Raw genomic sequence first — 23,968 nt, 5'->3', positions numbered from 1 at the left:
ATCACAAGTTCCAGTCAATATCTGGAAAGTTAAAACCCCGCATTACAAGACATTCTGATTTACTGGTTCATTCTATTTCTCTGCACAAGTGTTCATTGTACTCATCAGAGTCATTAGACCTATATCATACTCCTACTGTCATTTTCCTTTTCTTAGTGCTTATGTCACACCAAACAGACTCAACATTGCACTGTCCACCCGTGTCTGGAAGCACTTTCTTAGATTTTGTGTGTTTCTTAACTAATATATAACCCCCCCCTCCTTTCCTACCCTGTCTGTCCTTTGTGTACACATTGTACGCACCAAATTCCAATTCTGCACTGCTTATATCTGTGTGACACCATGTCTCTGATATTCCAACAATACCTGCCTTTGATGTCTTGATCGAACATTCAGATTCATCAATTTTATTTGCTATAGTAGTAGTAGTAGTAGTGGCATGTGATGCAAGAAAGCAAGTATGTGCTTATGCAGCATCAGCCAAAAAAAAAAAAATCACACAATACCCTCCAAATGCCTGTCTAGTTCCTCAAATTTATTTAACATATCAACTTCCACAACGACAGATGGAAGTTTGTTCCAGCAATTAACCACCTGCGGGCTAAAGGCAAATTTCCGCACATCTATTCTACACCTGTCTTTTCTTAATTTGAATTTATGCCCCCTTAGGTTCGTAATCTGAACAAGTGGAAGGATCCCATCAGAATTCAGCGTGCTCAACCCATTCAAGGCCTTATGCCCCTCAATCAGATCACCGCGCAGGTGCCTAGTCTCCAGCCACTGCAATTTGCAGAACTTAAGCCTCTCTTGGTAAGAGGATTCCTTCATTGCACTGACCAATCTTGTTTCCCTTCTCGGTACACGCTCAAGCAAATCTACCTCCTTTCTAAAACGAGGCCTCCAGACCTGTACGCAGTACTCAAGGCATGGCTTGACCATTGCCTTATACAAAGGGACAATCACCTCCTTTTCCCTGCTAGCAAAATTCCTGTATATCATTGACAAAACCCCATGACCTGCCCTGGCAGCCTGTCTGCATTTCTCAGAAAACTTCATATCTGACAGCACAATTACTCGCAGGTCTTTTTCATTTTCTACCACTTTAAGTGTAGCACCACACAGTTGGTACGTTTCTCTCGGAGTACTTCTACCCATATGCAGTACTTTGCATTTGTCAAGGTTAAACTTCAATTGTTACTTCTTAGCCAATCTGCCAAAAATTTTCTAGATCCTGTTGCAGTAGCATACTGCCATTACTGTCATTAACAACCCTGCCAACCTTTGTATCATCTGCAAACTTTGACACTAAGCCTGATATACCTTCATCAATATCATTGATAAATATACAAAACAACAGTGGACCCAACACCGAACCCTGTGGGACTCCATTAATAACATTAGTCCATGAAAGCAGCACCCATTGATTATCACCCCCAGTCTTCTCCCACTGAACCGTCCTTTTATCCATTGTAGCAACTTACCCTTAATACCAATTTGTATGATAATCTTCCATGCGCAACAGTGTCAAAAGCTTTCATGAAATCCAAATATATGATATCAAAATTATTTTTTGCATCCAGTTCCTTTGTAACCACATCATAATATCCTATCAAATTTGTTAGACAAGACTTTCCCTTAACAAACCCATGTTGTGTCTGAATTATTGCTGCAGTCTTGGCTAGATGATCCTGCAATGCATCTTTAACCAGTGACTCCATTATTTTACCTGGAACAGAAGTTAAACTAACTGGTCTGTAATTACTCGTGTCATCCTTCGATCCCCCTTTGTGAATTGGGATATTTTTGCACATCTCCAGTCCGTGGGGACCTCCCCTGAGTCCAAGGATGCTCTCATAATTATGGCTAAGGGTTTGCTTAGTTTATTTGACGCCTCCATTAATATAACTGGGTAGATCTCATCCACCCCAGATGCCTTTATTATGTTTAACTTCAACAATTTCTCCTCCACTTAGCCCTCAGTTATTATAAAATCATTAAGCACCCTGCTACAATTTGATTACCTTCTGCCATTTTCAAACCTTAATAACTCCGCATGTGTGAATGTAGATGCAAAATACTCATTCAGTTTGTTTGCTATCTGAGCAGGATCATCAACAGTCTAACCATCGATATCAAGTGGACCAATCAGATTCATCCCCTTCCTTTTAGAGTTTATATAAGTAAAGAAATCCTTGCTGTTTTTCTTAGCATCCTTTGCGAAAGATTTCTCGTAATCTTCCTTCGCCTGCCTAACCTCCTTTGTGACCTGATTACAGACTAGCTTATATCTGCCATAGGCTTCTGTGTCGCTTGATAATTTATATGCATCCCATGCATTTTTCTTCTCTGTCACAGGTCTCATTAGTTCATTTGATAACCATTTAGGCCTAAACCTTGAACAATATTTCTTAATAGGTATGAAACTTTTAGTTACTTCTAACTTACATACAGTATACATGTACTTGTTCTTACTCTTATTTACCTAACACAACTCTTGGAGTTACTTGTTTCATGATGACTCCCAGCATCTCTTGAAGCCCCCAGCAACTTGCTCTCTAGGCTGCTGCTCATTACAATAGAAGCACTGTAAGAATCACTTTTGCCTCTGCCTGCGGCTAGCATTAATATTTTAGTCTTGAATCCCCCCAATTTAGCAGTTTTGCAACTACCTAATACTGCCTTGGTAGCATCAGCAAATATTCTTGCACCCTTTCTATTTAAGTGCATCTGATCCCTGTAGAAACAGTCTCTCCTGTTAGAAAGCACAGACCACGCTGAAAAAAATTCTACCCCACGAGCCTTGCACAATCTCTCCAGTGCCGAATTGATTGACAAGGCTCTCATCATACACTCCCTCCTATCGTGTCTGGGCAGAATTGCAGACAATTTCAAATTTAACTCTAACACACAACTTTTTTTCCACAATTGACCTTTACTTGTTAAGTAATTCTGCAGATCTCTTACTTTTAAGGTCATTAGTGCCAACGTGTACAACAATATCACCTTTTGTGCCCTTAAAATGATAATTGCCCTACAACGTCATCAACTTTTGCCCCTGGCAGACATACTCTGGTCCTATTCTAACATACCCTGGTCCTATTCCAGGTGCCATATGTGTTTAGATATATCAAGACCTACCAGTCAACTAGCCAAATGAACCGGCAAAGTGCTTCTTCCATATTCAGTGCTTTCTGGTGCCATCGTGCCAATTAGTATCTGCTTCTAACATAATTTTCCTATTCTTTGTCTTTGACAATGGCAATTCGTGGTTGTACGAACAGTCAAAATATATTTTGACTGTTCGTATAGGTATTACTCCCTCTATGACATCATTTGTCAAAAATATATATGCCACATATTTAAGAATTAAATTACGTGACCAAGATAAAAGTTTGGTCTCCCCATCCCCAGGTGTGGCTTACATGTGTAGAAGACTTGCAATTCTGGAAATATGGTAAAAAGAAAGCCATGACATTTACTATTCCCATGGTAATGGAGAGAACTTTACGATCATATTATTGACTGCTACATTTTTTTCCATAAATGTAGCAGATTATAATTGAAAGAACGAGAAGAGCATTGTATACCCCGACAACATTACTTCAGCTGAAATATTCCATCAACTCCTGAATGTGACCTAGAGAAAGACATACTATTCTGATTAAGAAATTCCCAACTGGACCACAGCTGTTTACACAAAGTAAACTCAAAGATCTTGTGAGATATTTAAAGTTACCCAAAAGACTTCTAGGGTTAAGGCAGAAATTCAAGAATCTGCCAGACTCAGGAACAGTCTTTTCATGCTATAGACATTTTAAAAAAGAATGTATTCCTTATTTTCTGGAGAAGGTTGAATGATATATTGTAACAACATTCCTACAGTTATGAATGTCTTTGGAATTTTCTGCCAACCCCAAGTGGCAGCTATTTATTTACTTATTGAATCAAAGCCCCCAAAGGAGTTCTTCATATTGGAAACAAGTGTGCATTCATTCCTGTTGCCCATTTAGCACACTTAAAAGAAAGCTACAAAAATATTAACCTTCTTTTTAAAAAAAATTCAGTATAATGATGATAATGGTTGGCTAGTGTATAGAGATTTTGAAGTTATTCGTCTGCTATCGGTCAACAATGTGATTACACTCAAATGCCTTGCTCTCTGTGTAAGTGTGATAGTCAAGCAAGAAGTGAAAATTGGTAAAGGAAAGCAGCCACCAAGATGGTCTCAGACGCCAGGTTCAAAGAACATTAAAGATGAGACACTAGTAGATTGAAACAAACTACTGTTATCTCCTCTTCATATAAAGCTAAGTTTAATGAAACAGTTCATCCAAGCTCTGAATAAAGAAGGAATTTATTATAAGTATGTTTGCACTAAATTCTCAATGCTTAAATATGAAAAAATAAAAGAAGGAAGTTTTATTGGACTGCAAGACTCTAAAGAATCCACGAACCAAACTGAAAGAAATGCTTGGACTGGATTTAAATATGTAGTACACAATTTTTTGAGAAACAGTAAACACCCAGATTATGAGGTAGTAACAAGTGACATGCTGGAGACATTCATAAAAACTAGGCTGCAACACAAGTGTTAAGGTGTACACTTTTTTGCACTCTCATCTCAACTATTTCCCAGAAAATTTATGTTGTTTCAGTGAAGAGCAGGGTGAAATATTCCATCAGGATATAAAAGAAATAGAATAAAAGTACCAAGTGGGATGGAATTTAAGTATGACAGCTGACTACTACTGGATTCTAAAAAGAGAATTGCCACTGAAACTAGCTATCTGAAGTAGTCAAAACGACACGGGTTTAAGCCAGTTTAGTGGAAGAGCGATTCAGTTGCAGCTACTTGACAGGAGGACGTAGGTTTTAATATATTTTTATCGGTACTTTTTTTTTATGAATAACCTATTTGTAAAATCTGTAAAAATATGAAATAAACCAGAAGCACCACTACCATAATATTTTTGCTTTTTATTTATAAAAGATTCTGACATGATAGAGAAAATTTAAAGTAACTTTAAAAATTTCCATTTAAAATGTAGTTCCGATTTCTTATCAGCAGTAAAACATCAGAGAACTTTTCTTAAAATGCAAACCAGTGTAATTTGTCTTATTCCTTAAATTTATTCAAACTATCCACATTCACAACACGAGATGGAATTTTTTTTTACAATCAGTCACATTTTTTGCACATCTTACAACCATCCAATATCAATTTTCAGTTTAAATTTCCCCCTATGTATGTCATCCAAGCAAGAGTTAGGATGCAATGTAAGGCCTTAAATGCTTCAATCAGGTCTCCATGCAGTTGTCTAGTTTCCAGACACTGCAGTTTGCAGAACTGAGGTCTGATTTGGTAAGGGCACATTTTTGTGTCCCTGACTAATCTTGTTGCTCTTCTCTGTACTGGTTCCAACAGACCCATATCTTTCCTAAAACAAGTCTTCCAAACCTGCATGCAGTACTCAAGGTGCAGCTTAACCATTGCCTAGTACAATGAGATATTCACCTCCTGCTGTCAAAATTCCTGTATATCATTGACAGGACTCCATGAGCTTTACAGCAACCTGTCTAACAGCTGCTCAGAAAACTTCATGTAAGACTGTACAATTACCCCAGCTCTTTTTCTTTTTCCACTACCTTTAAGTGCTATATTGAGTGGGATTACTGCTTTTCATATACAGTATCTTGCATTTTTCAATGCTAAATCTTAATTGCCACCTAATTTTTCTTGGTCTTATTGCAGCATCATACCCTAATTTCTATCATTAACTAGCCTGCTTTTGTGTATCACTGCAAACTTTGATGTATTCATCTATATTATTATTATTATTAGCCATATGGTGCAAGGAAGCATGAGGCTTATGTTGCACCAGCCAAAAAAATTCCTGAGTTACCCTGGGAGAGAGAGAGAAAGAGAGTAGAAAGGAATCACCAAGAAAGAGAAGAATAATGATATCCAGCTCAGGACCTTGGGTGTGCCAAGCCCATACTCACCAGATGTGAGCCCCTGGGGTTTATTTTTAATAAATATTGAAAACAAAAGGCCCAGCACTGTACCCTAGAAGACTCCACTAATAACATTAGTCCAAGAAGAGTATTGCCCGTTAATAACAACTCTCTGCCTTCTGCCACTCAACCATCTTTTAATCAATAGCAGTAACTTGTCCACACTTTGTATAGCAGTCTTTCATATGAAAAAGTATCAAAAGCTTTGCTAAAATTCAAGTATATGATATCAAAATTATTTTTTACATTCAGTTCCTTGTTACTATGTCATAGTAGCCAATCAGATTGGTCAGACAAGATCTTTCCTTAACAGATCTATGCTGTGATTGCCATATAACTGCATTCCTGTCAAGATGATCCTGCATTACTTCTCTGATCACTGACTCCATTGTTCCCCCCCCTTCCCCAGAACAGACTCAAGCTTACAGTCAATAGTTGCTTACTTCTCCTTTTGAATTCCCCCCCTTTTTTTGAATAGGGAAATCATTTTCACATCTCTAACCAATTATGGCTAAAGGTTTACTTACCTCCTTTGTGGATTTTAATATAATTGGATAGTTCCCATCAACCCCATGTGCCTTATTTAGGTTTAGCCATAATTGGTTAAAAGTTATAAGTTAATATATTTCCAGTATTCCTATCCCTAAACACTTGCAGCATGGTGGATGTAGATGCAAAATATTCATTCATTTTTTTCAGCAACCAGAACAGGGTCACCAGTCACTTTTCTTTTCATTCCTTTTCTTCCAGTGTTAACATAATCAAAAACTCTGCTATTTTCTTAGCATGCTTAGCCAAAGACTTCTCATAATATGCCTTAACCTGCCTAACCCCTCCCCCCCTTCATGGATTGATTGAGATTAGTTTTTACTAACTGTATGTTTCTTGTCTCCTGACAATTTATAATCATCCCATGCATGTTCATCTGTCATCCATTTAGGTCTACATGAGAAAGGGAGCTTATTTGCATCACTGTATAATAAAAATGTATTCTGTATCAATTTTATGCTAGTAAGCTTTTTTTTTTGTTTTATTTTAGAAATGAATATGCAAATGAGAATTACACAACAGATTTTATATACAGATTGTATTCTGAAGAAGGAAAAAACATTTTTTCTACTAGGATGAATGTACTTGGTCACATGCAACAGGTAATTATTATAACGTTATCTAGCTTCTAAAAATTAAATCAAATTCATAGACATCATTTTTTGGTGCCCAGTTGATTTCACTCTTATATTTAATTCTTCTCATCTAAATATTGAGTTAATTTTTATATCAATGTGATCTGATTCATAATATGAATCAGATCACATCGATATGAAAATGTATAAGAAAATCATAGTGAAATATTATCAGTTATATATCATCTCATTATGGAGTTCAGTTATCGTCATTTGTACCAACTGCCTTGTTAGATCCAGTTCTCAGTTGTGAATTTGGTAGCTGAAATTGTGTTATCACCAGCCAGGATGCATCTAAACCATTTTAAGATCTTGCTAACATTTTAAAAATTTACTCAGCTAATGCTTATCTTCAATGCAATCCCCTCTCAACATGGGTACCTGTCACTAGGACAGTGATGCCACTGGATCTCCAGATAAACATCACTGGAATGTAATACCCACAGCCTAGGTTACAGGCTAACGTCATAAGAATATTATTATTATTATTATTATTATTATTGTTGTTATTAGCCATATGGTGCAAGGAAGCCTGGGGCTTATGCTGCACCGGCCAAAAAAAAATTTTCCCTATTACTCTGAGAGAGAGAGAGAGAGAGAGAAGTAGAAAGGAATCACCAAGAAAGAGAAGAATGATGATATCCAGCTCAGGACCCTGTTTGTGCTAAATCCATACTCACCAGATATGAGCCCCTGGAGACAGGTCAACAAATACAGATACTTGGGAAGCATAATGACAGAAATTGGGAAAAGCTTGAAAGAAATAAAAACAAGAATTGCAATGGTAAAGAAGCATTTAGTAATAGAAAAGAACTATTGAGAAGAAATTTCAAGGAGGAATTAAGAAAGCTAATGGTGAAAACATTAATATGGACTATTGTACTATATGGCTCCAAGACATGGACACTGGGAAAGAGGAGATTAGATGCCCAGAAGTTTTCGAGATGTGGGTGTGGAAGAGAATGGAAAGGGTGAAATGGGTGGACAAAATGAGAATGAGATTTTGTGGAAAGTAGAAGAGAGAGAGAGAACGTTTGTAAAGAATTAAGAGGGAGACAAAATAACTTTATAGGACATGTATTGAGAAGAGAAAGCATGCTGAGGAAAGGGATTGAGGGGTAGAGGTGTGGAAAGATAACTGTTGGGAGGAGGAGAATTGGAATGATGGATTGAACAGTAAGAGGAATTTATGCAAGAATTAAAAGTATAGCACAAGATAGACAAGCATGGCATCAATGAAGCCCTGAACCTGCCTGAGGGCAGAGAACTTATAAGCAAATTAACTTATAAACAGATAAGCAAATTAATGTGTCTGCAATTTCATGTACAGCAGGCCTTTGTTATAACGCGATTTGCTTTACGCTGATTCGCTATAACACTGTTCTTATATTATAACCCGTATCTGACTAAAACGCTGTCACAAATCACTATAATACTCATTTACAGATTGCATTTTTGGCATATTTAACAAAATCGTTTCATTTGATGGAGTCAATAGCTTGAAAATGAATAGCAAAACAGTTTTTAAAACGTTTCCCACGCGACTTTAGAAATTTTCCCATGCTCAGTGAAATTTTCTCGCACGCTAATTTAAATTGCAGAACAGTGACTTGTTACATAGTTCCGAGATAAACATTTTAAAAAATGATCAAGTATATTGCTAGTAATATTTGCGTTATATGCATTTATCCGAAGTCTAGTCAACACTCAGTACAGTATTAGACATTGTGAATAGTGGACAGTTTACTTGAACATTGTATCATAATTAATGCAACCAACACAGTTACATTTTTGAAGAGTTAATAATGGCTTTAAAAGTTTACCAGGAAGAGGGCCAAAGTACAGCCCAAAATCGAGACATTTTTCATGATTATATTCATCAATTAAATTAAATCAATTAAAATCAATTTAGATCAATTAAATTCATGGTTTAATTGGAATTTTAAGTTTAATTTTGATATGTAAATAGTTACCACATAATTATATATGTATGTAATGCAGAATATTTTATATGTGCAGATATTTGAATATTAAATATTTTGACCGACATTTGTGCATCTTTTCGCTACCGTTTATTATTGATTAGGAAATATCTATGGCACCGACCACAACTCACAAATACATATGTTACCTTATGGGAATGAGGTGCTCGCTTAGCATGGATTCACTTAGTGCTCTGTTTTTCCAGAACGAATTATCAGCGTTAAGTGGGGGTCACCTGTACTGTATTTATTTTAAATGAATTATTTGCCTGCCGTGTTGAATACTGGTAAATGATGGAAGTCGTGCTGATCATCTAATTGTATAAAACCAATTGGATGACCAGCGTAACTTCTGGGTATGTGGGACAAGCAGTTGGATAGGTTTTAAGAGTAACACTAAGTTGCAGAATGGTAATCCCTTTGGCTCTTAATTCTTGCTTAGCAGCAGCACTAATTGACTCAATAGGAGCAAACAATGCGTTCCCAGTAAAGTCTCGTAATCCATTTGTTATATGGAAATTTTCTTCATTCTACTGAAACTATTATAAATGTAATTACCCAGGGGAATTTAAAAAATATATCAAATTTCTCTATAAAGAAGTTCGTTAAACAGAGGTCCGACTTGTATAAGTCAAAAAATTTTTTTGCTGCCCTCCTGAACTGCCACCTGTAAGCAATGCTTACTTTGCCTATCCACCTGTGGCAGCCCTGGCAATGAGATTAGCAAGAGCAACAGAAGGGTGCTGCATCTGGCGACACCTGCGAGATGATCTGATTAGGGTGTTTAAGGCTTTGAATGGATTGAGCAATTTAAATACTGATGGCATTCTCTCTCTCTCTCACTCAAACTGCACAAGGGGGCATAAATTCAAATTGAGGAGGGATGGTTGCAGGATAGATATGTACAAATTTATCATCAACCTGTGGGTCATTGATTGTTGGAACAAACTTCCATCTGTTGTTGTGAAAGTGGGTAGTTCAAATAAATTCAAGGAAGGAAAAAAATAACTATTGGAGCTGATGGACAGGTGATGTGGGAAGATTTTTCTTTTTTTGAATCATTTGCCACTACTTTATATGAAATGTGCCCTGGTGCATATATTTCCTCTTATTATGTATATAAATATTATTAAAAAAAATAAATATATATATATATATATTCAGTACTATTAGTTACTTTCATTTTTCAGATTTATTTCAAATTTGGCATGCTTCCCAATGTGTGAAACTTGAAACTGATCAACTGTATGATCATTTTTACTGATCATACAGTTCTTGACTCTACCGATATCATCTTTACTGATATGTAAGATTTTGATTATGTAGGCTACAGAGCTTGCAACCAGACACTTTATAGGGGAATTGATTGAGGTTTATGAGGGTCTGAGAGGGGACTAGGGACTATCCAGAACTAGGGACTCATAAATTAAAATTACAGGGAAAGAGGTTTAGATTAGATTGTAGAAAAGTTTTCTTTTAGCCAGCAAGTTGTTGATTACTGGAACAAGTTGCCTCTGCAGATAGTTGAGGCTAACAGTTTGAAGAAATTCAAATGTCATGTGGACAGTTGCCTATGTGAGGAGGGAAGTGTGTAATTTGTATTTTCTTATTTCTTATTTATTTATTTTTTTGGCAAGTGCAGCAAAAGACTGGTTTTCTTGCACTAAAAAAAAAAAGGCCATTGTTAACTATATGGGGTTGAATACTTCCCCTAGCTGTACAGATACACAGTAAATAGTCCATTGTTGATTGAGTGGCATTATATAGGCCAGTGGTTCTCAAATTTTGAGGTGAAACATTTCAAGTAAGAAGCAGAAGGGTAAGCCTAATACATTTTTTTTCTCTTGATTTATATTTTTGTTTCTCAAATATTTTCAAGGCAAATTTGCATAATCAAAAGTATAACAGTTACTAAGGAATCATATTGATAATTGCTTCCTTTTTAATTACTGTACTATCCATCTTTTGAACCTGAAAGCTTTTCACTTAGTAATAATCATAAGGTGTTATATATATATCACATATTGTACACTATTTTATTTACTACTTTTTCTCTTTGTTTATTATCCTTAGGGTGGAAGGCCTTCTCCTTTTGACAGAAACTTTGGAACAAAGACAGCAGCTAAAGCAACAATTTGGTTAATTGAGCAACTCGAGAAGAATAAAAAAACAAATGGAGATATACCTTGCACATCACCTGAAAGTGCAGTTTTATTAGGCTTATGCCAACGGCAGTATGCTTTCACTCCAGTTCAAGAACTAAAAGCACAAACTGATTTTAAGTAAGATAATTTTTCTTCTCACTTTATATGACTACATTTGTCAAAATATAAAATCAGTCACAACTAAAATAATCCACACCATATATTTTAATATATAATAGAGAGTTTGCAACAACAATTTGCTCATAAAAGTTGATTCTGAGCAAATATATATAAATCTTTATCTAGCTACTACTGCCTGGAATGCACAATATAATGAATAAATTTTTCAATCAACTTTCACTTAAGAAGAAATTAAGTGTATGCTGTTTTAATTAACTATTCTTTAGAATACAACATTAATCCTCCCTGCAAGGTTTTTTTTTTTTCATATGCAGAGGACCTAAAAAGCATGCACAAAAAATTTTGAGATGTATTGTAGGGAAAAAAATGAGGGAAAAAATATATAAACATGTATCCAAACACTCTTTATTTCACAGTTATTATGCATAAAAGTAATTTATAGCAATTATTTTAATCCTGTCCTGTTCTTAATCTAGGATGAAGTTAATATAAATGCAATGTGATGTGATGTGAAGATGAATAAACATATTAAACAAAATATTGATATTATTGTTTGTTTGAAAGAATATGATCAAAAAATTAAATCTTTGCTTATATTCTCTTATCCTATCCCTCACTAGATAAACACTAGTGAGTGTGCATGAATGTGCATAAACACATTCATGCACATCTGTTTTGTCTATAATAATAATTGTTCACTGGGGGTTTCATCAATCAATGACAATGTTGTCTCACAGCAGTGACTTTATTTTTCAGTGTTGATTACGCAACCATGCACCTCCTATATGGTTTCATTGAAGGAATTTCACTTGGAGCAAGACTATTACACTGTGAAAACTTTCCTAACAGAAGAGTACCAAATTCTTGAATATTCATAGCCATCAATAGATTTTTGAGAGCAATTACTACATCTTTTCAAACTACAAGGCTGCCAAGGTGACCAAATGCCTACCACAATTGCAGTGCAGACAACAGAGAAATATCTGATAAATTGTACCTCTTTTCATGCAGAGACAGAATCCAGGAGAGTACCTTCACAACTTGCATGAGTGGGCAGAAGAAAACCTGTATTGTGCATTGATAAAGATCTAACAAAGCAATTCTCTATTAACACCTAGAGTACTGTATACAGACCTGGAGGCCTCATTTCAGGAAGGATGTAGAGCTGCTGGAACGAGTACAGAGAAGGGCAACTAGATTGGTGAATGGGACAAAGGGGTTCTCTTACGAAGAAAGGCTTAAGTTTTGCAAATTACAGTGTCTGGAAACTAGGCACCAGCGGGGTGATCTGATAGAGGTGTACAAAGCCTTGAATGGTTTGAGCATGCTCAATGCTGATGGGATTCTTCCTCTAGCTCAGAAAAATCACCTGAGAGGGCATAAATTCAAATTGAGAAGAGACAGATGTAGGATAGATGTGCGGAAATTTGCCTTTAGCCAGCGGGTGGTTGGTGGGTGGAACAGACTTCCATCCCTTGTCGTGGAAGTTGATAGCCTAAATAAGTTTAAGGCTCAGCTGGACAGGTATTTAGAACGAACAGAGGGGTGAAGTGGAAGTGGTTATTTTTATTTATTTATGTTACTTTTTTTTTTTTTTTTTTTTGGCTGATGCTGCATAAGCTTGCTTTCTTGCATCAAATGCCTCTACTAATGCTAATGCTAACACTGGGTACAGTTTTGTTTTTGATCAGTTAATCAGGCCACATGTTGTTCCAAGGTTGCTTACCAGCCAAACTGTACTTTTACCCCCCCCCCCATTCGGAAGAAGTTCTTTTCCAGATAAGATGTAATATGCCTGATGTGCGTGATATGCCTCTACTATACAGTAGAGGCATATCATGCAATTTTACCTCCATTAAAATTTGCCTCATTACTGCACCTTTGGTACTTTCTTCCCATCATAACTGCCATATTTTGCACAGTTCCTCTGTGATATGCTTTGTTTCTTGCTTGATATCTCTGTTGGAATCAAGACTAATGTCATGAAAGAAAGCAAGCTTATACAGCATAAGCCGAGAGGGAAAAAAAAACCTTCTGATTTCATCCATCCATTCGCTCCAAACATTGTCCTGTTATCACATTCTATCAAATTCTATCAGAAGCTATTGAATTCCATGACAGATGGAAGCTTGTTCCAGTCATCAACCCTCTCTGGCTAAAGGCAAATTTATGCACATCTTTCTACAACTGTCTTTCCTCAATTTAAACTTATGTGCCTTCAGGTGTGTAATCTGAGCTAGAGGAAGAATCCCATCAGCATTGAATTTGCTCAAATCATTCAAGGCTTTATACATCTCAAATGCTGCAATTTATAGAACTTAACCCTTTCTTCGCAAGAGCAACCCTTTGTACCCCTCACCAATCTTGTTGCTCTTCTCTGTACTCATTCCAGCAGCTCTTCTCTGTACTCATTCCAGCAGCTCTATATCCTTCCTAAAATGAGAACTAAAGATCTGTATGCAGTACTCAATGTGTGGCCTTCCCATTGCCTTATAGAAAAGGATAATCATCTCCTAATCCCTGATAACAAAATTTCTGTATATCACTGACAAGACCACATGGCTACTCTGGCAGCCTGTCTGCACTGTCAGAAAACTTCATATCTGACTGCACAATCACCCTTAAGTCTTTTTCATTTTCCACTAGCCTGAGTGTAGTATTGCACAGTTGGTATGTTACCCTGGGATTACTTTGCATTTATCCATGTTAAACTTCAGTTGCCACCTCTTAGTCCATCTGCCCAACTTTTCCAGATTCTGCTGCAGCAGAATTTCCCCCATGCTTATGCAGCAGAAGTGTACATTGCCACTTTCATTATCAACCCTATCAACCTTTATGTCATCTGCAAACTTGGACACTAAGCCTGTTATGCCTTCATCAATATCATTGATAAATATAAGAAAACAACAATGGGCCCAACACCAAACCCTGGGGACTCCACTAATAAAATTAGTCTACAAAGAATAGGGTACATTTATTAGCAGTCTCTGTCTTCTCCCCCTCAAATCCCTTTATCCATAGCAGAAACTTGTTCTTAATTCCATACTGCTCCAATTTGAATAGCAGTCTTCCATGTGCAACAGTATCAAAAGCTTTCCTGAAATCCAAGTACAGGAACTCCCTGACTTACGTAAGGGTTGCGTTCCACGGAACGCTACATAAGTCGGGGAATTTCCCCCATGCTTGTGCAGCACTCGCAACTGTGCTCGCTGAATTGGTTGAATAAAAAAAAAATGTTCGATGAACAATTTTTTATCTCATGCACAGGAAAAATTACAAAAGTGTGCAATTTAAAAAAATTTTAAAATTATAAAATTGCAAAAAAAGAGAGGAGATAGGCATAATGTCAGTAAGTTGTACCTCTCGAGCATCGTTGCCAGAATCGAAGTCTTCAGCTGATAAGTACGCCGCTGGGGAGGTTGAGGGCTATGTAGATTTAGAAGGGGGTCGTCTGCTCAACCTTACAAAAGAATATATTAATGGATGACTGGACGATCTTTTTTCTTTTCATCGTAGATTTCTTTGTAGCAAGTGAGCATATCATTCACCCCTCTGTTAACTTTTACGCATCATTCGCTATCAGGATCAATCTTCTCAAACCTCGCCATTGCCGATGCAATTTCAAGAAATGTCATTGCCATCTCTCTGGTGATGAATCGTCTCGGCTCCTCATTTGGTTCATCTTGAGCTTCGTCAGCATTTTCTTTTTTCACTTTCACTGCCTGCAAGTCAATAAGTTCTTTGTTAGATAATTCCTTCTCTTCTTCCTCTAACTCCATGTCCTTGGCATCAACCTCCAACTGAAGTAGCTCTGCAACCTTTACATATTTTCTGTGGGCATATTTTCATGGGCATATTTTCTTCCATGCACCATTTAAACTTTTAGTAATTTCTGTCCAGGCCTTATTAATGTTTAAGATGGAGTGGTAAATATTGTAAAATTTCCAAAAGTCTCTTAACGTAAAATTTTTCTCACCATCTACTGCAGACCATTCCTGAGAAAATGCTGTGTGTAAATAGTATGCTTTTAAATTCGAAATAACACCCTGATCCATAGGTTGGATGAGTATAGTCATGTTTGGCGGTAGAAATATGACTCACATTCAAATTGAAATAATCTAGATGTGTAGGATATTCAGGAGCATTATCTAATAGAAGAAAAATCTTGAAAGGAACGTCGTTGTCTTTACAGTTTTTTTCAATCTCTGGAATGAAGCAGCATTTAAACCAATCCTCAAATAGAGAGATATTGTTATCCATGCTCTCTGGTTCGATCAGAAAAAGCACGGGTAGGGTGGCTTTATTGATGCCCTTAAATGCACGAGGATTTCCAGAATGGTACACAAGTAGTGGTTTTAATCTGTAATCTCCCACTGCATTAGCCCCAAGCAAGAGCGTGGCCCTATCTTTTGACACCTTGAAACCTGGCATTGTATTTTTCTCTTTGGCAATGTATGTTAGATCTGGCATTTTTTTCAAATACAGAGCAGTCTCATCAACGTTAAAAATTTGCTGCATTGAATAGCTGCATCCATCAATAATTTTTTCCAACTCATCACAAAATTTATGTGCAGCTGCAGAATCAGCACTGACAACCTCACCGCATACTTTAACATGGAAAACAGCGCGATACTTGAATCTATTAAACCACCCGTTGCTTGCCGCAAACTTGGGTTGGGGTTCACCATACTTATCCTTAATATCTTTATAAATACTTGTTGCTTTTTCTTGAATGGTCATTAAACTCAGGAGCACTCGCTTCTGAATCTGATTTTCCATCCATATTATTAACAGCTGTTCCATCTTTGATATAGCACCTGAATGCTGTTTTGTGATCACTGTTCATCTTAAGTGCTTTGATCCTTTGACATGTTCTTTTATATGCACACTGTCCTTTAAAATAGTATTCACTGTTGAAGCAGCAAGACCTAATTCCCTTGCCTGACAAACTTTGTTCTGCTTCGTACTTCTTAATTATTTTCATCTTCATTTCTAAATCAATATTTTTTCATTTCCTGGCACTACCACCAATGCACTTTTCGTTGGTTGCATAGGAATGAAGAGAATTCTGAAAATTATTTTTTATACAATTGAAGACTTCAGTGAAGAGAACATATTTCACCATAACAGCGTAAAAACCCACACAATTGCAGTTATCGGAATTATTGCAGATGCAATAAGATCGAGTTTGCTACCCGTTTATAATTAGATGCACTAACAAAAAAGCCCAATAAACTGGAATGTCATATTGTTTTATGGTTGTGACCTCCAGAAATGTGTTTTTGAAAAATATCACAAAGGCGTTCAAAATTGATTCTTATAACGGGAACATATGATAACGATGAAAAGGTAGTGCAATTTCCATTATAAATGTGACCTTTTCGAGAGATAAATAGCTTAGTGGTATAACCAAATTTTCAAATTCCAAGGACTTGGAACGAATTACAAGAGAAAAAAAAAACAATAAAAAAAACTGTGTTATTGGGTTCACATTACGATATTTTCACGATACCTTCATTTATTCCTACGGGATGCAAAATACGTTTCCACGATTTTTTTTAAGTTTTCATCAGCCGGCAGAAACTTACGTAAAGTCGAATTTCCGTAAGTCGAGTATTACATAAGTCGGGGAGTTCCTGTATATGATATCAAAATTAATTTTTGTGTCCAGTTCCTTTGTGACCATGCCATAGTATCCAACCAGATTGGTCAGACAAGACTACCCCTTGACAAACCCATGCTGTATCTGGATTATTACAGAAGTCTTGTCTATATGATCTGTTAATGCTTCAGTAATTTTATTATTTTCCCTGGAACAGAAGTTAAACTAACATGTCTGTAATTACTCGTATCACCTTTTGATCCCCCTTTGTGAATTGGGTATGCATTTACACATCTCCAGTCCATGTGGACCTCCGCTGAATCCGAGAATGCTCCCATAATTTTGGCTAAGCGTCTGCTTACTTCCTTTGCTGCCTCCTTTAATATATTTGGATAGATTCCATTGACCCCAGGTCCTTTTCTTATGCTTAACTTCAACGATTTCTCCTGCAATTTTCTCTCAGTTATTACAAAATCATTTAGCTCCCTCTTTGAGTTTGATAAATTTCTGGCCTCTCCTTTCCCACAGAATTCCTCATATGTGAATGTAGATTCAAAATACTCATTCAGTTTGTCAGCTACCTGAGCAGGATCATAAAAAGTTGAACCATTGATATTAGTATTAGTAGCGGCATATGATGCAAGAAAGCAAGCTTATACAGCATTAGCCAAAAAAAAAAATAATAATAAAAAAAAACATTCCCATTTCACCCATTCATCCAAATGTTTCTCTAGTTCTGCCTTGAATTTATTTAAGCTGTGAACTTCCACAACAGCAGGTGGAAGTTTGTTCCAGCAATCAACCAACCCGCTGGCTAACGGCAGAGTTCCGCACATCTATTCTACAACTGTCTTTCTTCAAATTGAATTTATGTCCCTTCAGGTGATTAACCTGAGCAAGAGGAAGAATCTCATCGACATTGAGCTTGCTCAAACTGTTCAAAGCCTTCTACACCTCACTGAAATTTCAGACACTGAAATTTGCAGGGCTTAAGCCTTTCTTTATAAGAGCAACTCTTTGTTCCATTCACCAACCTCATTGCCCTTCTCTGTACTCGTTCCAGCAGCCCTACATCATTCTTAAAATGAGACCTCCAGACCTGTATACACTACTCAAGGTGTAGCCTGACAATTGCATTATACAAGGGGATAATCACTTTTGTATCCCTTCTAGAAAAATTCCTGTATATCATTGACAAGACACCATGAGCTACTCTTGCAGACTGTCTGCACTACTCAGAAAACTTCATATCTAAGTGCACAATTATTCCCAGGTCTATTTCATTTTGAAGTGTAGTACCACTTCAAAATGGGATTACTGCTACCCATATGCAGTACTTTACAATTGTCAATGGTAAAATTCAATTGCCACCACTTCTCAGTCCATCTGCTCAATATTTTTAGACCCTGTTGCAGTAGCATATTGTCATTAACAACCCTGCCAACCTTTGGAATGTCTGCAAACTTGGACATTAAACCTGTTACCATTAATAAATACAGAAAACTATCAATAAACCTTCATCAATACCATTAATAAATAAATAAAACAATAATGGGCCCAACACCAAACCCTGGGGGATTCCACTAATAACATTAGTCCACAAAGAGCAATGTCCATTGATTTCCACACTGTCTTCTCCCACTCAACCTTCCCTTTAACCATAGCTGCAATTTACCCTTAATGCCATACTGCTCCAATTTCTACAGTCGTCTTCCATGTGCAACAGTATCAAAAGCTTTCCTAAAATCCGAGTATATGATATCAAAATTATTTTTTGGATCCAGTTCCTTCGTGACTACATCATAATGTCCAATCGAATTGGTCAGACAAGATTTTCCCTTAACAAACCCATGCTGTGTCTGAACAATAACTGCAGTCTTGTCTAGATGATTCTGCATTACTTCTTTAACCAGAAACTCCATTAATTTCCCTGGAACAGAAGTTAAACTAACAGATTGTGTCACATTTTAATCCCCTTTGTGAATTGGGGACACATTTGCACATCTCCAGTCCATGGGGACCTCCCCAGAGTCCAAAGAAGCCCTCATAATTATGGCTAAGGGTTTGCTTACTTCCTTTGCTGCCTCCTTTCATATAATTGGATAGATCCCATCCACCCTAGCAGGGTGCTTAATGATTTTGTAATAACTGAGAGCAAAGTGGAGGAGAAATTGTTGAGGTTAAACATAAGAAAGGCACCTGGGGTGAATGGGATCTATCCAGTTATATTAAAGGAGGCGGCAAAGCAACTAAGCAAACTCTTAGTCATAATTATGAGAGCATCCTTGGACTCAGGGGAGGTCCTCACGGACTGGAGATGTGCGAATGTATCCCCAATTCACAAAGAGGGATCAAAGGGTGACACGAGTAATTACAGACCAGTTAATTTAACTTCTGTTCTGGGTAAAATAATGGAGTCACTGGTTAAAGATGCATTGCAGGATCATCTAGACAAGACTGCAGCAATAATTCATACACAGCATGGGTGTGTTAAGGGAAAGTCTTGTCTGACAAATTTGATAGGATATTATAATGTGGTTACAAAGGAACTGGATGCAAAAAATAATTTTGATATCATATATTTGGATTTCAGAAAAGCTTTTGACACTGTTGCACATGGAAGACTATTGTACAAATTGGAGCAGAATGGTATTAAGGGTAAGTTGCTACAATGGATAAAAGGATGGTTGAGTGGGAGAAGACAGAGGGTGGTAATTAATGGGTGCTGCTCTTCGTGGACTAATGTTATTAGTGGAGTCCCATAGGATTCGGTGTTGGGTACTCTGTTGTTTTGTATATTTATCAATGAAATTGATGAAGGTATATCAGGCTTAGTGTCGAAGTTTGCAGATGATGCAAAGGTTGGCAGGGTTGTTAATGACAGTAATGGCAGTGTGCTATGCAACAGGATCTAGATAATTTCGGCAGATGGGCTAATAAGTGGCAACTGAAGTTTAACCTTGACAAATGGAAAGTACTGCATATGGGTAGAAGTAACCCCAGAGAAATGAACCAACTGTGTGGTACTACACTTAAGGTGGTAGAAAATGAAAAAGACCTGGGAATAATTGTGCAGTCAGATATGAAGTTTTCTGAGCAATGCAGACAGGCTGCCAGGGCAGGTCATGGGGTTTTGTCAATGATATATAGGAATTTTTCTAGCAGGGAAAAGGAGCTGATTGTCCCTCTGTATAAGGCAATGGTCAGGCCATACCTTGAGTACTGCGTACAGGTCTGGAGGCCTCATTTTAGGAAGGATGTAGATTTGCTTTAGCATGTACAGAGAAGGGCAACAAGATTGGTGAGGGTAACGAAGGGATCCTCTTAACAAGAGAGGCTTAAGTTCTGCAAATTTCAGTGGCTGGAGACTAGGCACCTGCGCGGTGATCTTATTGAGGTGTATAAGGCCTTGAATGGGTTGAGCACGCTGAATTCTGATGGGATCCTTCCACTTGTTCAGATTATGAACCTAAGGGGGCATAAATTCAAATTAAGAAAAGACAGATGTAGAACAGGTGTGCGGAAATTTGCCTTTAGCCAGTGGGTGGTTAATTGCTGGAACAAACTTCCATCTATCGTTCTGGAAGTTGATAGGTTAAATAAATTTAAGGAGGAACTGGACAGGCATTTGGAGGGAATGGTGTGATTTTTTTTTTTTTTTTTTTTTGTTGGCTGATGCTGCATAAGCTCATACACTTGCTTTCTTGCATCACATGCCACTACTACTATCACTACCACTACTACTACCCCGGGTGCTTTCCTTATGTTTAATTTCAACAATTTCTCCTTCATTTTGTCCTTAGTTATTATAAAATCATTTAGCTCCCTGCTAGAGTTTCATAAACTTCTGGCATTCCCCTCCCTGAATATCTCCTCATGTGTGAATGTAGATGCAAAATACTCATTCAGTTTGTCAGCTACCTGAGCAGGATCATCAACAGTGCAACTGTCAATATGAAGTGTACCTATCTGATTCATCCTCTTCCTTCTAGAGTTTACATAAGTAAGGAATTTTTTTCTGTTTTCTTAGCATCTTTTTCCAAAGATTTGTCGTAATTTGCCTTCGCCTGCCTAACCTCCTTTTTGACTTGATTACAGAGCAGCTTATATCTGCCATAGGCTTCTCTGTCTCCTGATAATTTATATGCATTCAATGCATTTTTCTTTTCTGCCATGAGTATCATTCATTAGTTCTGACATCCATTTCGGCCTAAACTGTGAAGAGTATTTCTAAGTAGTTATGAAAAGCTTAGTAGCTACCAAGATTAATTCCTTGAACAGTTCTGATTTAGAATTTGCTGTTGGAAACATGATCAGTTGGTCCCATTATATAGAATTTAAAAACTATCAGAGACCACTATAGCCACCTTTACAAAAGCAAAAAACCTTCTCTTTACCGCCGATGGTAGTTACATCTTTGAGTATGTCCTACATCAGCACACTGTGATCACTGCCATCTAGTGGTTACTTTATCTGCAGATTCTTAATTCATGAAGAATCATTGCTGATAATCATATCAATAGTATTACCCCCTCTGGTTTCCCCTCTAACATGCTGCTGTAGAAAACAATCATCCAATAAATGCACAAAAGCCTTGCTAGTGTGTGAGTGACCAACCTACAAATTCCAATCAATATCTGGGAAGTTAAAATCCTCCATTATAAGACAGTCTGATTTACTGGTGCACTCCATTTCTCTGTGCAGTTGTTCATTGTACTCATCAGGGTCATTAGGCCTTTACCACAATCCTACTCTAAATTTTGTTTTCCTAGTGCTTATGTCACACCAAACTGACTCATCATTGTACTGTACACCCATGTAAACTTGATACACTGATTTAGATTTTGTGTCTCTTAACTAGAGCATAACCTCGAATCCCTTCCTATCCTGTATGTCCTTTCTGTGTACATTGTACTCCCCAAATTCCAATTCTTTATATCTGTGTGACTTGATAAATTGCAGCAATCCTTGCACAACATGGTACTTATATAACATGGTTTTGCTCTAACACGGTTAGTGAATTTCGGTAAACCTCGCATAACAGGGTATTTTTGAGCCTTTGTAAGGGGGAAACCCAGCTATTATGTTGGATGTAATTTTTCAACATTTCCACTCTTTTTGAATCCCTACTGTAGACTCGCTAGTCAAAAAAATTATTGAGAAATCATTGTATTTATTTTGTTTATAGATAATTTATAGACAATATACACAGAGTAACATTGCCTTAGTCACCTATGCTCCTAAAAAAATAAAAAAAAGATATGATTACTGAAGACATTCAAGAATAAGGCTGCCCAGCTCAGCCTTAAATTTATTTAGGCTATCAACTTCCATGACAAAAGATGGAAGTCTATTCCACCAATCAGCCACCTGCTAGCTAAAGGCAAATTTCCACACAATCATTCTACAACTGTCTTTCCTCAATTTATATCTATGCCCCCCTCATGTTCTTAATCTGAGCAAGAGGAAGAATCCCATCAGCATTCACCTTGCTCAACCCTTCAAGGCCTTATACACTTCAATCAGATCACCTCACAGGTGCCTACTCTCCAGGTGCTGCATTTGCAGAACTTAAACCTTTCTTGGTAAGAGCACCCCTTTGTTCCCCTCACCAATCTTGTTGCCCTTCTTTGTATTCGTTCTAGCAACTCCACATAATTCCTAAAATGAGTCCTCCAGACCTGTACACAGTACTCTAGGTGTGGCCTGACCATTGCCTTATACAAGGGGATAATCACCTCCTTGTCTCTGCTAGCAAAATTCCTATATATCATTGACAAAACTCCATACCTGCTCTGGCAGCCCATCTGCACTGCTCAGAGAGCTTCATATCTGACTGCACAATTACCCCCAGGTCTTTTTCACTTTCCACTTCCCTGAGTGTAGTACCACACAGTAGGTACGTTTCTCTTGGGTTATTGCTACCCATATGCAGTACTTTGCATTTGTCAATGATAAACTTCAGTTGCCACTTCTCAGCCCATTTTCCCAACTTATCTAGATCCACTTGGAGTAGCATACTGTCTCTACTGTCATTAACAACCCTGCCAACCTTTGTATCATCTGAAAACTTGGACATTAATCCTGATATACCTTCATCAGTACCTACCGTGTTATACGAGGGTTACCTTTACTTAGTATTATGTTTGAGCTGAAGGTTGAGAAGATGAAAGAATTTACTTTTTGACATTAGACTTGAATTGCTGTAGATTGTAATTTTCAGGAAATACGTATGAAGAAAGTTTGTTCCAGAAAACAGAAAGCAACAATGAATACACAAAGCAACAATGGGCCCCGAACCCTGGGGAACTCCACTAATAACATTTGTCCACAAAGATCAGTGTCCATTGATTACAACTCTCTGTCGTTTCCCACTCAACCATCCCTTTATCACTGCTGATTGTAGCAAATTTCCCTTAATGCCATACCTCTCCAATTTGTACAGCAGTCTTCCATATGCAACAGTATCAAAAGCTTTCCAGAAATTCAAGTATATCAAAATTATTTTTGACATTCAGTTCCTTTGTGACCACATCATAGTATCCAATCAAATTGGCCAGACAAGACCTCCCTCTAACAAACCCATGCTGTGTCTTAACTATTACTGCAGTCTTCTCTAAATGATCCTGCAATGTTTCTTTAATGAAACATTGCAGGATCTGTGACTCCATTATTTTCCCTGGAACACAAGTTAAACTAACAGGTCTGTAGTTACTTGTGGCACCTTTTGAATCCCCTTTGTGAATTGGTGATACATTTACACACCTGCAGTCCATGGGGACCTCCCTTGAATCCAAGGAAGCTCTCATAATTATGGCTAAGGGTTTGCTTACTTCCTTTGCTGCCTCCCTTTAATATAACTGGGTAGATCCTGTCCACCCCAGGTGCCTTCCTTATATT

General features: G+C 37.3%; 1 protein-coding gene across 4 annotated transcripts in view; it reads left to right on the top strand.

Annotated features, from left to right (window-relative positions):
* LOC150085475 (ATP-dependent 6-phosphofructokinase-like) overlaps nucleotides 1-23,968 on the top strand; it is a 499,449-nt gene that overhangs the window by 452,349 nt on the left and 23,132 nt on the right. For all 4 annotated transcript variants that reach the window (XM_090374056.1, XM_090374057.1, XM_090374058.1 and 1 more), the window contains 2 exons: nucleotides 7,055-7,166; nucleotides 11,255-11,463. In XM_090374056.1, coding sequence (XP_090230182.1) covers nucleotides 7,055-7,166; nucleotides 11,255-11,463 — 321 coding nt within the window. The remainder of the gene's footprint in view (nucleotides 1-7,054; nucleotides 7,167-11,254; nucleotides 11,464-23,968) is intronic.

Source organism: Mastigoproctus giganteus, chromosome 5 (assembly GCF_048544385.1).
Source record: "Mastigoproctus giganteus isolate SK-2022 chromosome 5, ASM4854438v1, whole genome shotgun sequence".
Taxonomy (NCBI): domain Eukaryota; kingdom Metazoa; phylum Arthropoda; class Arachnida; order Uropygi; family Thelyphonidae; genus Mastigoproctus; species Mastigoproctus giganteus.
The sequence above is the reverse complement of the archived record's forward strand: the minus strand, read 5'-3'. Positions and strand labels throughout refer to the sequence as shown.